This window comes from Rousettus aegyptiacus, unplaced genomic scaffold (genome assembly GCF_014176215.1).
Source record: "Rousettus aegyptiacus isolate mRouAeg1 unplaced genomic scaffold, mRouAeg1.p scaffold_m13_p_5, whole genome shotgun sequence".
NCBI lineage: Eukaryota > Metazoa > Chordata > Mammalia > Chiroptera > Pteropodidae > Rousettus > Rousettus aegyptiacus.
The window spans coordinates 75,835,545-75,847,491 of record NW_023416308.1 but is presented as its reverse complement, the minus strand read 5'-3'; the positions used below and the strand labels follow the sequence as shown (position 1 = coordinate 75,847,491).

General features: G+C 44.2%; 1 protein-coding gene across 6 annotated transcripts in view; it reads right to left on the bottom strand.

The window, feature by feature from the left end:
- Positions 1-616: 616 nt before the first annotated feature.
- Positions 617-11,947, bottom strand: part of C2CD3 (C2 domain containing 3 centriole elongation regulator) — a 108,443-nt gene continuing 97,112 nt past the window's right edge. For 2 of the 6 annotated variants that reach the window (XM_016161429.2, XM_036221348.1), the window contains exons 32-33: positions 11,709-11,820; positions 617-1,397 (exon numbers count right to left, since the gene is read on the bottom strand). In XM_016161429.2, coding sequence (XP_016016915.2) covers positions 1,245-1,397; positions 11,709-11,820 — 265 coding nt within the window. In that variant the 3' untranslated portion in view covers positions 617-1,244. Of the gene's footprint in view, positions 1,398-11,148; positions 11,821-11,947 lie in introns of those variants that run through there. The other 4 variants (XM_016161427.2, XM_016161428.2, XM_016161432.2 and 1 more) reach the window with 3 other exon arrangements.

Here is an 11,947-nt window from a genome sequence, read left to right as displayed (position 1 = left end):
TGGGGGAATTCAGAGCACTTGCTGGCTGTAACCTGTTTTGGTCACTGAGTGCAGAAGCCTTGCGACATCTCTGGAGATATCTTCTGTAGTGATTCATTTCCTAAGCTACATTGACAGGGGCAAATTATTCAGCTTTGTTGAGCTTCACTTCAACTATAAAGTGGGAATCTTATACATAGGTTATAGAGTTGTTTTGGGGACAAAGTCAAATGACCTGTGCTTGGGGGTCCCTCCATGTTCGTTTCCTCCTAACTTCTCTCTCAGTCATTCTGCACATCTTTGCTCTTCTTATCTATCCCACAGCCCTTCTCTAAGTAGCTGCTCAAATGTTTGAGGTCTGACAGTCTAAGCCAGAGCTACCCATCCCAGAGAGATGTGGGATTTTGTTCCAGGAGACCCTTCCACTTTGCTGACAGATTTGAGACACCCAGAAATACTGGGTGTCATCCAACTCGACCAACCTGATCTTTGGGGAGCTCAGAAGTCTGGCCCCTGGTTCCAGATGAGCTTCTTTGAGGGACTGTATGGTAGATGAGCTTTCTCTCTGACTGTCAGAGCACAAATGAATTCCTAACACCCTGTCCAGTGGCAATCCAAAAGACACTTGTGCACAGAATACAAATACCAATATGATTTTATTCAAACACAGGCAGGAACAATGACTTTTAGAGCTGGGTAAAAATAAGTTAAAAGCATGGTTAGAATTTCAGATAATCAGATAAAACGTTTGAAGGAGGTGATTTTCCCCTCCTCTTCTATTAATTCAACACAGCATAAAAATAATTTATATCTATAAAATATCCTTATTCCCAAGCAAATGAACTGGAGGTGGCCGGAGCCTTTCCTTGGTTATGCATGACACACAGTCTATACTCCACCCTCCCGCCTTTACGGCAAAAATGGCCCAATTCAGGCAGAGGGTGGGCCATGTCAGCAGTAGGCTGTCTCAAGAACACCAGCAGGAGTTTCTCAGTTGAAGGATGCCTGCTTGGGCCACTTAGACACTGGAATCCATTTTGTTTCTAGCTTTTTCCCTCCCACAGAAGAAGCTTAAGTTCTCAGTGCAAGTAGACACTGGAACTGTTTGGGACGCTACCCCAGTCCAGGTTAACGGTCTCAAAACACCATGGACTAGAGTGTTGGTGGTTTCAGGACTCACAGCCCTGAGGGCAGCAGACCTGATTCCTTCTGCAAGCTGAACAAGGCTGAGGGATGGTGGGGAGGTGGGTCCTTCCCTCAGTCTCTCAAGCTGCATTTGTCTTTTTCTGGGAGTATTGGGAAGAAAATATACGTGCGATCCTGCGAGTTTCCTCCTCAGGCAGGCTGGGAGGCAGTGAGTTAGGTCTGAGGCGTTGAGGCCTTTGTGATGGGGCTCTTCCAGTGGCTTCGCTCTTGTCCTGGAGAGGGAGAAGTCAGCTAGGTCAGCACTAAGGATATGGCACTGCCAAGAAACAACTTTGATTCCTCTCACCTTCTTATCTTTTGGCTAACAGTGATGCAGAGCTGACCAGTTTACAAAGCACTTTCCATATCTGATCTTGTTAACCCTCACCTGAACCCCATGGGTAGGTTACATCACTCTGTCATGGATAAGGAAACTACAGTTCAGGTGAAATAAACTCAAGGTCCCACAGCTCAGAGTAATAGAGCTAAGATGTGAACCAACTCAGACTCTTTCTAGGTCTCTGGAGGAGGGGCAGTCACCTCTAGGACAGGTTTGAAGCCTCGTCTCTTCTCTTGCTTCACGAGTCTAGACAAGTCATTTGTCCTTTGAGTTGTGACTGTCCCACATGTAATCCTGGGAATATAACCAACTTCTGGGAGGAAGATGTTGGTAAATAACACACTCTGTTGGCTCTTTGGAGTTCCTGGAGGTGCCAGACATGAAGCACCTTCCCACAGCCCTGCTACCAAACATCTCCCTACCTCAGGCTGACAAGGTACCCCTACTTCCACCTTTAAGTTGTGTGCATTTGGGTTCTTTCGTTGTGGTCCTCTGGATCCCCCTATGACTCACTCATTTGTTCATTCAACTTTTTTTTTTTTTTTGGTGTTTACTGTGTCAGGTTCCTGCCCTGAAAGAGCTGAAAGCTATACAGGAAACCTACCCCAGGCAGCCGGCTGAGAGCAGGGCCCTGGGGAAGAGGTGGAGGCCTGGCAAGGGAAGAGGCAGTGCTGAAAGGAGAGGGGAGTCAGCACCACAGGCAAACTTGGCTGACTTCACAGGATGCAGCCTCCCTGTGGACAGATATTTATTTCTTCTCTGTCTCTGAATCCCGGGAGCTCAGATCTTCTCTAGCTGAAGGTGCACTAAGAGCACACTGTACCACTCCTTAGACCCCGAGAATCAACTTAGTGGAGACCCTAGAGATTGAGACTGTGTCCCTGCCCCCTGCAATTCTAATGAGAAACTTAGGTCCAGCTAGAGCTGCTTCTGGGATCAGTGACATTCAGTAATCCTTCTTTCCTTCATTTTTAAAAACCTATATAATGTCTTCTGTGACAGAAATGAACAGAACTTGACCTCCACAGCTCAGAATTAAACAAGAGAGAAAGAAAGATCTGCTGAAAGAATCAGAATAGTAGCCAGGATATAAGGCGAGTGGAAGACAGCACCCTTGCTCTACTGCCTGGGTGTCTGTTTCCCACCCATGGAACATGGCGTAGTGGTCAACCTTGAGGGTCCCTGCCAATCTGGAATCCAAAATGCCAATAAAGTGCATATGACCTGAGCAAGCCCTCAGCACTGAAAACCCACAGGCAGGGTTTCCCAAGAGTCAAGAGCAATGTGATGGTAGGAGCTGGGCATGCCTAGCAGAGACTAGAAGATCCGGCTCCATCTTCTAGGCAAGCCTAGGCTAAAACGGAAAAAGGAAATCCACCCTGTGCTAGTGTATACAGTTCTTCACTCCAAAAAATTGGAGATACCCACATCCCATAATGCTTCAGGCCAGCAGAGGCCAGCTGCCCAGCCACTGCCTGTTTGTTGCCTTTCCCTTCCAGACTGGGTGCTCCTGTAGGGCATGGACTGAGTTTGATGCTTGTGATTCCAACTGGGCCAGGTCTAAGACAGGAGCTTGCTAGCTGATAGACCAGCGAATGGGTATGATCAAGCCATGGTGACCAGAAGCTTAAAATGGATGGGGAGGAAACTACTTCCTGCAGCAAACGTCTCATTCATTCATTCTGGAGCCCATGGTTGTTGGCCCACCATGTGCCAAGTCTTAGTTGAGTCAAATCCTTTCTGCAGCATTTTAAGCCTCAGCATACCTCTCTTTACTCCCAAGATCCAAGATTGTTGTTTCCTGAGCTATTTAGGATTTAGAAGTGACACCAAGTTCTATTCTAGTCCTCTGGGTCACCAGCTCTACCTTACTTTCCATTTCTTTCTCTGCTACAGTGAAAGGGGACTAGGGAGGTGATTTTTATTTCCCAGATGGGAAAATAAGCCTGAGAGCATGGTCCTTTATCTCAAATCCTAAAACTGACCTCTGTACCCTCTCTGCCAGAGGAACATTCTGTTTTGGAGAGGCTCTGATGGGTCTTGTTCTCCATGACCGGAAGGGCCAAGTATGTCGGTTCATGAAAATGACCATCAAAAGACCTTTATTTGTTGGTGATTCATCATACCTTTGAGAAGCTTAAGATCTATTCAACAGTTCTTAAGGACAATAGGTAGCATGGTTCCTGTCTTCATGGGGCTGGCTCAAGCTAGATAGAGAGGATACAGATGCCGATCTACCTAACAATCAGAGATGAGTTCTACGTCTTGGGAGCCTGGAGAAAGGAGCAACAACCAATAGCTGGGAAGGTCACGGGAGGCTTCACATAGGTGGGATCTGAGATGAGCAGGGTTTCAGCAGACCTGGGGGTGGGTATGAGGTCATTCCATTGCAGGGAACAGCATGAACACAGGTCTGCACCTGCTGGCTTGGTCAACATCTTCCCTGGAGCTGAATTGAGACTGGCTGGTTCAGCCAACCTCCTAGCACCCACACCAGACCCAGCGACCTTATATGTATGGGCCAGGCTCAGGAGGAGATAGGACTGGGCCCTGTGTACAGAGCAGGGGAATGGTGTGTAAGGACAGAGAACACATGCTCAACAGCATTTGGCTTTTGTTGACCTTAACAAGGTTTAAAAAACATCTTGATTAGTAGTAAATGTTCTTTCTTCATTAGGGTTGCTGCTCCAAAACACATAACCCTGGAGGGCCTGGCAAAGCTTTCCTCCCCTTCCACTGACCCCTACCCAGTGAGCTTCTGGGCCTGGCATCAGGGCTGAAGTTTTGTTCTTTTCCTGAGAGGCTCTCTTAAGTGACATAAACACTGACTCAGGAGCTGAAAGCAACATGTTCCAAAGAGCTGAAAATTGAAAGTAAACAGCCATCTGGTTCTGGATGGCTAGGTGGGCTTGGCAACAGATTGCTGAGGGCTCAGTATAGCTGCCTGCCTTGCTCAACTTTCACCCCCTTGGCTGGTTGCCTTCCCCTGGAGTGGCTCCCGGAGATCACTTCGAAGGCCGGGACTAGAACTTGGTGCTAAAGAGAGCAACAAACTCAGCTGTAGCTAAGAGCAGGAGCAAAGTGGGGACAAGACCAGACCCATTCCATGGGCCTGGATCACTCCCTCACCCTGGGGCTGTTTTCCCACCTAAGGCAATGAAGAGGCTTGACTAGATCAAGACTCCTCAACCTTTTGATCGCATGTCCTGCCAGTGAGAAGGCTCAGAAGTTCAGATTCCTGAGAGGAAAGGGTTAAAGTGACACTCCCAGAACTCCTGGCTCCTCTTAGACTCTGACCTCAAGAGGCTTAGGCAACTTAAGCTTAGCCTTACTCAGCAGACCTGTGGGCCCTTTCCCTTGAGGTGCCTGCCAAACAGCATTCTAGCCCAGGGTGGGTATCTGACAATTCTGGCAGTTTCCCCTGCCCTCTGTACACCCTTGGCCAGGGAGCTCATCTCCTTCCTACAGCTTTGTGTGGACTTTATCGGAAACCCTTTAGTCTTCTCTTGGGGCTCTGCATTGGGCTAGGGTCTGGGAGGCTCAAAGGAATGAGTCAATAGGTTGGGGCCCCTTGCCCCAAGAGGGACAGCTGAGTGATCAGGCCTGGACTAGGTCTAAGACATTGGGCTTAGGAGAGGACATTGGGCTTAGGAAGTTCCCTTGGACCCCTGCTGATCTGCCCTGGTGATTTTGAGTGGCTGGGTCCTCTACCATGATTATATATATATCTCTCAGATGCCTCTTGGTTTGGGGAAGAGAAACCAAGGAACAGAATAATTCCTTGGGGTCCTGGAAGAAAAGAAGCAGCCTTAATGTCTTAAGGCTCATAGACAGGCCACGGACTTCTGAGGTGAGGGGTCTATCACCCTTAGATGGAGGTGATGCGTTGTTGTGGACCTCTAACTCAAAGGTGGTAATGGTGGGGGTGATAAGGAGTAGCTGGGTTTGGATATATTTTAAAGGTAGAGCTGTCAGAATTTCCTGGTGGATTGAAATCAGAGGCATCAGGGAGGATTCCAAAGATTTTGGCCTGAACAACTAAATTAGAAGGATAGCTTATCTATGAACTGATATGAGGAAGGCTGAAGAATAGATTTGAAGAATAAAATCTGGAGTTGAGTTCTGGACATGCTGAATTTGAGATACCAATTAGACAAAGAAGTAGAGATGCTGAGTAGGCAGCTGGGACATGAGCCTAGATATAGGAGAGATGTGAGCTAAATAGTCAGAAAGAGTCTTCAGCATATCGAGGTGATTTAAAGCCTTGAGATCAGATGGGGTCATCTAGAAAGTGTAAGTAGAGAAAAGAAGTCTAAAGACTATACCCTGGGTCACCCCTATAGTAACGAGTAGGAGAAATCAGGGAGAGCCAGTAAAGAAGGCTGAGTGGGAAAAAGTAATGAGGGAGGAGAACCAAGACATATTGATGCCCTAGAAACAAGTGAAGAAAGTCTTTAAAGGAGAGAAATCCACTATATCACATGCTGCTGAGAGGTCAAATAAATGGGTCAGATTTGATAACTGGCTTAAGAACATGGACATTTTTTGGATTTTGGCAACCCTGAAGAGTTCCTCCCCACTCCAGTGGTAAAGTGGGGGTAAAGGTCTAATTAGAATGGGAGATCACATTGACTTTAGTACAGAGAACTGATAGTAGTGGAAAAGTGTGAATGAGTGACACTAATTAGAAACAATCATGAGTGAGATGACTGGGACTAGATAATGGTATGGTAAGAAGTGAGTGGATTCAAAAGATATTTAGAGGTAAGAATTAACAGGCCCTGACAGCAGACTGGCTCAGAGCTGCGGAGGATTAAAGGAGTAGGAGGAGCGAAAGATGACACTTCTGCTTCTGGGCAGGACTAACTACAAGATAGTATTAAGTTTACTGAGATAAGAAGTGCAGGCAGTAGTAGATGGATATGCAAAGGAAGATGACAGGCTCAAGTTTTGGATATAGTAAATTGTAATATCAAAGAAAAGACATCCAAGATACAGCTGGATCCATGTGTGTTTGCAGCATGGGAGATAAGTTTAGACTGAAGATAAGGATTTGAGAGCTACTGAACTATAAATAATAACTGAAGTAATTGGAGTAGTTGAGATTTTTCCTAAAGAAACATCAACAAGAGCAGAAGACATAAGTCTGGGGAAAACAACATGTAAATTACTGCTGTCTCATCTTTTACCTCTTTGCTCTGCATTTGGGAAGTTGATAAGTAGTTTGCTCATAGTTGCTAAGCAAAAAGAATCAGCAGTAACTTAAAATAAAATCAAGAAGCTGTCCCAGGGCAGAGGTACTTCATCACGAGAGGAAAGAGAAAGCAGAGATAGCAGAACATGACTGATGAACAAGTAATTTGAAACTGTGCCGCTGGATGGCTGTGCAGGGTGCTGCTAAACCTCCATCCTCCTTCCTTTCCTTCTTGAAGAGAAACAACCATAAGATAAAACCGTCATGAGGAAGGAGAGCTAATGCTGGCCTCTACACCCAATACGTGTGGGACTTGATAGTCTACAGTACGACCACACTGTGAGGCCTGATAACTGCACCTGGCAGATGAGAAAACAGACTCAGAAAGATCGGAAGACTTGAATGACACACAGAGACCCGTATCCACCATATTTGTGGGAGAGAGGGGAAAAGACGTGCTTCACAAATGCTTGAAGTGGAGGCTCTCTGGGAGGTTCTTGGAGTGAAGGATTAGGCCTTCCCTGAGGTCTTGTGATGAAGCCAGAGCAACTGAGCCAGCACTTACGGGCTCTTTTTCAGGGATGGGTTACTTGCCCTGGAGCAGGTAAGATGCAGTATAACATTCTCAGGACACTGGTTGAAAAGAACCCAGCAGCCTCTCAAATTGCTTCTCTTCAGCCTTCAGGGCCAAGGTTGGCCTTAGGAGGAGGCAGAACAGATGGAATCTTCAAATGGGGTACAGGACAGGGCTCCTGCTCTCCCCTCCCTACCATTCACGTCAAGCTGTTGACTATGCCTGAAACATTACAGATAATAGAAGACAAAAAACAGAATGGGAGCCTTCCCACCAAATCTCTAATCCTGCCTTCTTAGGATCCCTCTTTTCTATCTTCCCTCCCTGCCTTCTTGCTACAGGGAGAGTTTTCTTTCTCCTCTCAAAAGACTAACACCTCCACACATGCTCTGGATCCTATGCCCTTTGACCCAGGGACTGTTCTGTTTTCTCTCTCTCTTTCATCTTCCCCTTCTCCCTTCTTTACTAGGTCACTGAATTAGCATAAAGAAAGATGTAGTTGTTTCCATATTTAAGAAATAAATCCAAAACACCTTTCCTTGATCTCATATACTACTCTAGCCACTCTCCTATTTCTCTGCTCTATATGCATAGCCAAATTTATGGAAGGAGTTGGCATCTCCATTTTGTCATCATGTAATCATTCTCAAAATCTTAATTACACGATTTTGTGATTTCACTGTTACATACCAAAGAATCTATGTAAAACATGTGAATTATAAAAATTATAAAAACGAACATCTGTAAGTCTACAACCCAACCTAAGAACTAAAACATCACTAGTACTGTTGAATAGCCCTATGTGTTCCTCCTCCCCAACCCCATCCCCTGCCTCCACAACAGTAGTCAAACTGTTGAAAAACCAAAGAGAAAATCTTAAAAGTAGCCAGAGATGAAGGTCACATTGCATTCAGGGCAACGACAATAAGAATGATGGTTGCTTCTCATTGGAAATGATGGAAGTCAGCAGTGTGAAATGATAGTTCACTAAAATGCTACAAGAAACAAGCAAACAAAATTCAAGTTAGAGTTTTCTACACAGTGGAAATTTATCTTTCAAAAATGAAGACAAAAATAAAAGATTTTCAGACAACTGAAGCTGAGAACATCAGTTACCAATAGGTCTACACTACATGAAATTCTAAAGGAATTTCCTTGAATATGTATGAATTCTCTTCATACTTAAGGGAAGTGTTCCAGACTGAAATCAGGATGTGAAGAAGGAATGAAGAACATGAGAAATGGAGGTATATGGGTAATATAAAAGACTGTTTTCTGTCTCAAATTTTTCAAAGTGTGGCCACTTTGAAGACTTTCAGAGACCCTACTCTGGAATATTATGGTGCCCTTGCCCAAATATAATTCAGAATTAAATCTAAAATAAGCTATAAGCATAAAGAAGTCAATTAAAGTTCTGATTTATCCCATGGTGACTATTTCAATGCTTAAAAACATATGTAATTTAAGACATTTTTTTCTCTTAAGTTTTTTCGTGCCTCTACTTGCCTTAAACACATATTTGACTAAATCCCTAAGTTATCCACCACTGGGGTAAGAATCAGAAAATATGTGGCTACAAATATGTCAAGTAGTAACGGAGGCCATAACCAGTGACGATGACCAGCCTCTTGAGGTTTTTTGGGTTGTGGGACTTTAAATGCTTAAAATGGACGTTTGGGGTGAACTGTGATGACTAATTATCCTAACTGAGACCCAGAATGAGGTTCCAAGGATACAAGTGGCCCTGAGGGCAGCAAACAATGGTGTTTTGCTGTGGGCGAGAAAAAAAAAAAAAGGCTGGAAAGTGTGAGACTTATCTCCTCAAAACTAGACTTGCCCTTTAATTGAAGTGAAAATTCTTACTTCTCTTCTACACTTTATTGGTACATTATGAAGGCAGAAACACAAGGGCAAAACAGCAGTTCTGCTTGGCAGGTGAGGGATGACAGCTCAAAGTGGCTGACAGACCTCCATTCTTACGTGGCATGATTCACAGTGACACTTCACCCACTTGGCTGGGAGGCGAAGAGGGAAAGGGAACTAAGTGTCTGCTTGTTTCCCTTTAGGGTAATTCTTGCCATGATCCTATTAGGTAAAAATTATATTAGCCTGTTATTTATAAGGAACCTTAGAGTCAAAGTTCAAGTTGCCTGCCCAATATCACTTAGCTATTGAGTAGCAGATTCATTATTTCACCTTGTGGATGTCTCTTGCTCATAAGCTTGTGCTTGTTGCCTGGACATAGCCTCGCTACCCTCATGTAAATGATGAGGGGTAGGTATGGGCCATCCAAGGGAAGATGGAGAGAGGAAGATGAGCTGGTGACCACAAACTGGAGTAGGAATAAAGGCCACGAAAATACAAAGCTCCTAGGCGGGGACTGGCACCCCTCCTCCTCCAGGAGAGGATTTACAAATTTAATAAAAACAGATATGTGTGGAAACTTAGATTGATCCATGTGCCAAATAAATTACATGTCCTGAAAATGGTGCTGGGGGAGTTGTGGGAGAGAGGGGGAAGGAAAACTAGTAAAAGGATTAGCTGTCTGATGGATTCTCTTTAGGACTATACCCCAGGCTCTCAGGATACTTCTGGACTGACCCTATCTGTCATCAAAGCAGGCTCTGGAAAAGCATTAGCAATGCTTACAATGAAAAATGAAGCCTATTTAAAAGAAGGTAAATTGGCTAGAAAAACATACTGTAAACTAAGTGTCAACAAGGGGCGTAATAAAAAGCACAGAGTTTGGAGTCATACTTTTAGAGTTAAGAGACTCTGGAAAGTGACTTAATCTTTATGCATCTATATAAAATAGAAATACTACTAACTTGTAGGTTGCTATGGGAAGGTCTGAGCCTCAGTTTTCTTATTAAATGGGGATAACAATAATACCCATCTGATTGTGTTTTTGGGAGAATTAAATGAATTTATACTTGTAAAATAGTTGGAATAATGTCTGATGCATAATAAACATTAAACAGGGGTTAGCTACTATAATGAATTATAAACAAGCTAATACATCTTGTCCACAGCATGAATTATTCTCTGAAATTATCTCATTTTTTTAAAGTTCCATGAGACAAGGGCTTTATGCCTAATCACCCCCCAGGACCTGAAATAGTGTCTGGCACACTGTAGTAGTACTTTATGGCTTCCTTCTCCACTACATTACTGCAATTACTCTTTCGAGATCACCAATGACCATCATGCTGCTAAATCTGAACGACGACCCATTTTCCATTCAGTACCCTGGGTGAATTCTTTAAAAATGAATTAGATCTCACTCCCCTGCTTAACACACTTCAGTGGACATCCTTGCCTTCAGAATAAAAAACTCTTTTCCATGGTTTACATGTCCTGTAAGACTGGCCCCTTCAACTTCATATGCCAGTCTCTGTTCCAGTGCTACTGGCCTGTGTCATTCCTAGATCACGCCAAGCTTTCAGCCTTAGGGCCTTTGCATTTGCTGTTCTTTTTGCCTGGAATACTGCTCTCTGAGTTCCTTATATAACTGGCTCCTTTTTCATCACAACAGTTAGGAATACAGATTTTGAAACCAGTCTGCTTGGGTTCCAATTCTGGCTCTACGATTTACTACCTGTGTGAGGGAAGTTACTTAACTTCTTTGTACCTCAGTTTCTTCCTCTTAAAATAGGGATAAAAGTGTGTACCTCCTCAGGTTGTGGAATATAAAGAGCTAATATAAAGTGCTTCGAACAGTGCCTGATACTTCGCAAGCACCACCATGACAAACTTTAGCTTAAACACTACCTTCTCGGTGAGAGAGACCCTGTTCCTTATCAGAGCATCCAGTACTCATTACAATCTGTAAACATTTTTTTTTTTTTATTACTATTAGTGTTTCATGGTTAGAAAAGTAGTTACTTTTATTTTCTTGCCACCTACAAGAAAGGTCAGGTGCTGTGCCAACGCAGAAGAGGACTGGGATTTCTATTAGGTTTCCAACTACCTATCTTGGCTGAATGATGAAGTTATGAAGTGTTCTGCAAACAAGTAGGTATATGTACCACTGATGTTATTCTCTTCATCCAGACCTTATTCATCTGTTAGCTCTCGTAAGGTTACATCTGTTTGAAGCTTCCTCTGCTCATACCCACCTTTGCTTGGTTGGAGCTCCCATAGCACTGCATGTGCATTTCGTAGCAAAGTCCTGCTTTATATGCTTCTGCACTGTTTGTTCCACATGTCATCTTAGCTAATGATGATCTGCCCTTAACACATATTCTCTTCCTCACTTTTCCTGAATTCCTTGCCCACTGTTGGACGCATAGAATATGCTCAATACAAGCTTGGTGAGTGACCACTGTAAGCAACCCAGTCAGGAAGCCGGCCTGGGACAGCTCTGGATTCTGCAGACTTTCATGGAAGAGGTGATGACTAAAGGCGAGAGGGAGGTTGGCTGGCTGTTCTCTTACCTGATCTGTTGTCACTGGTGGTGGCAAAGCTGTGGAGAGTGAAAGCATCCGCAGGGAGGCCTCCAACTGCTGGGGAGGCAAAAAGAAGTTGGGCACCACAATGGGCTCTGGACTAGAATGCTAGTTAAGGGATACAAACACCTAGAAATCTTACTTTACCCCTTGCCAGACCAGCATCTTCACTGACCTCAATCATCCCTATTATTTTTTTTCCCCCAGCTTACTTCTGCCTGTGAATC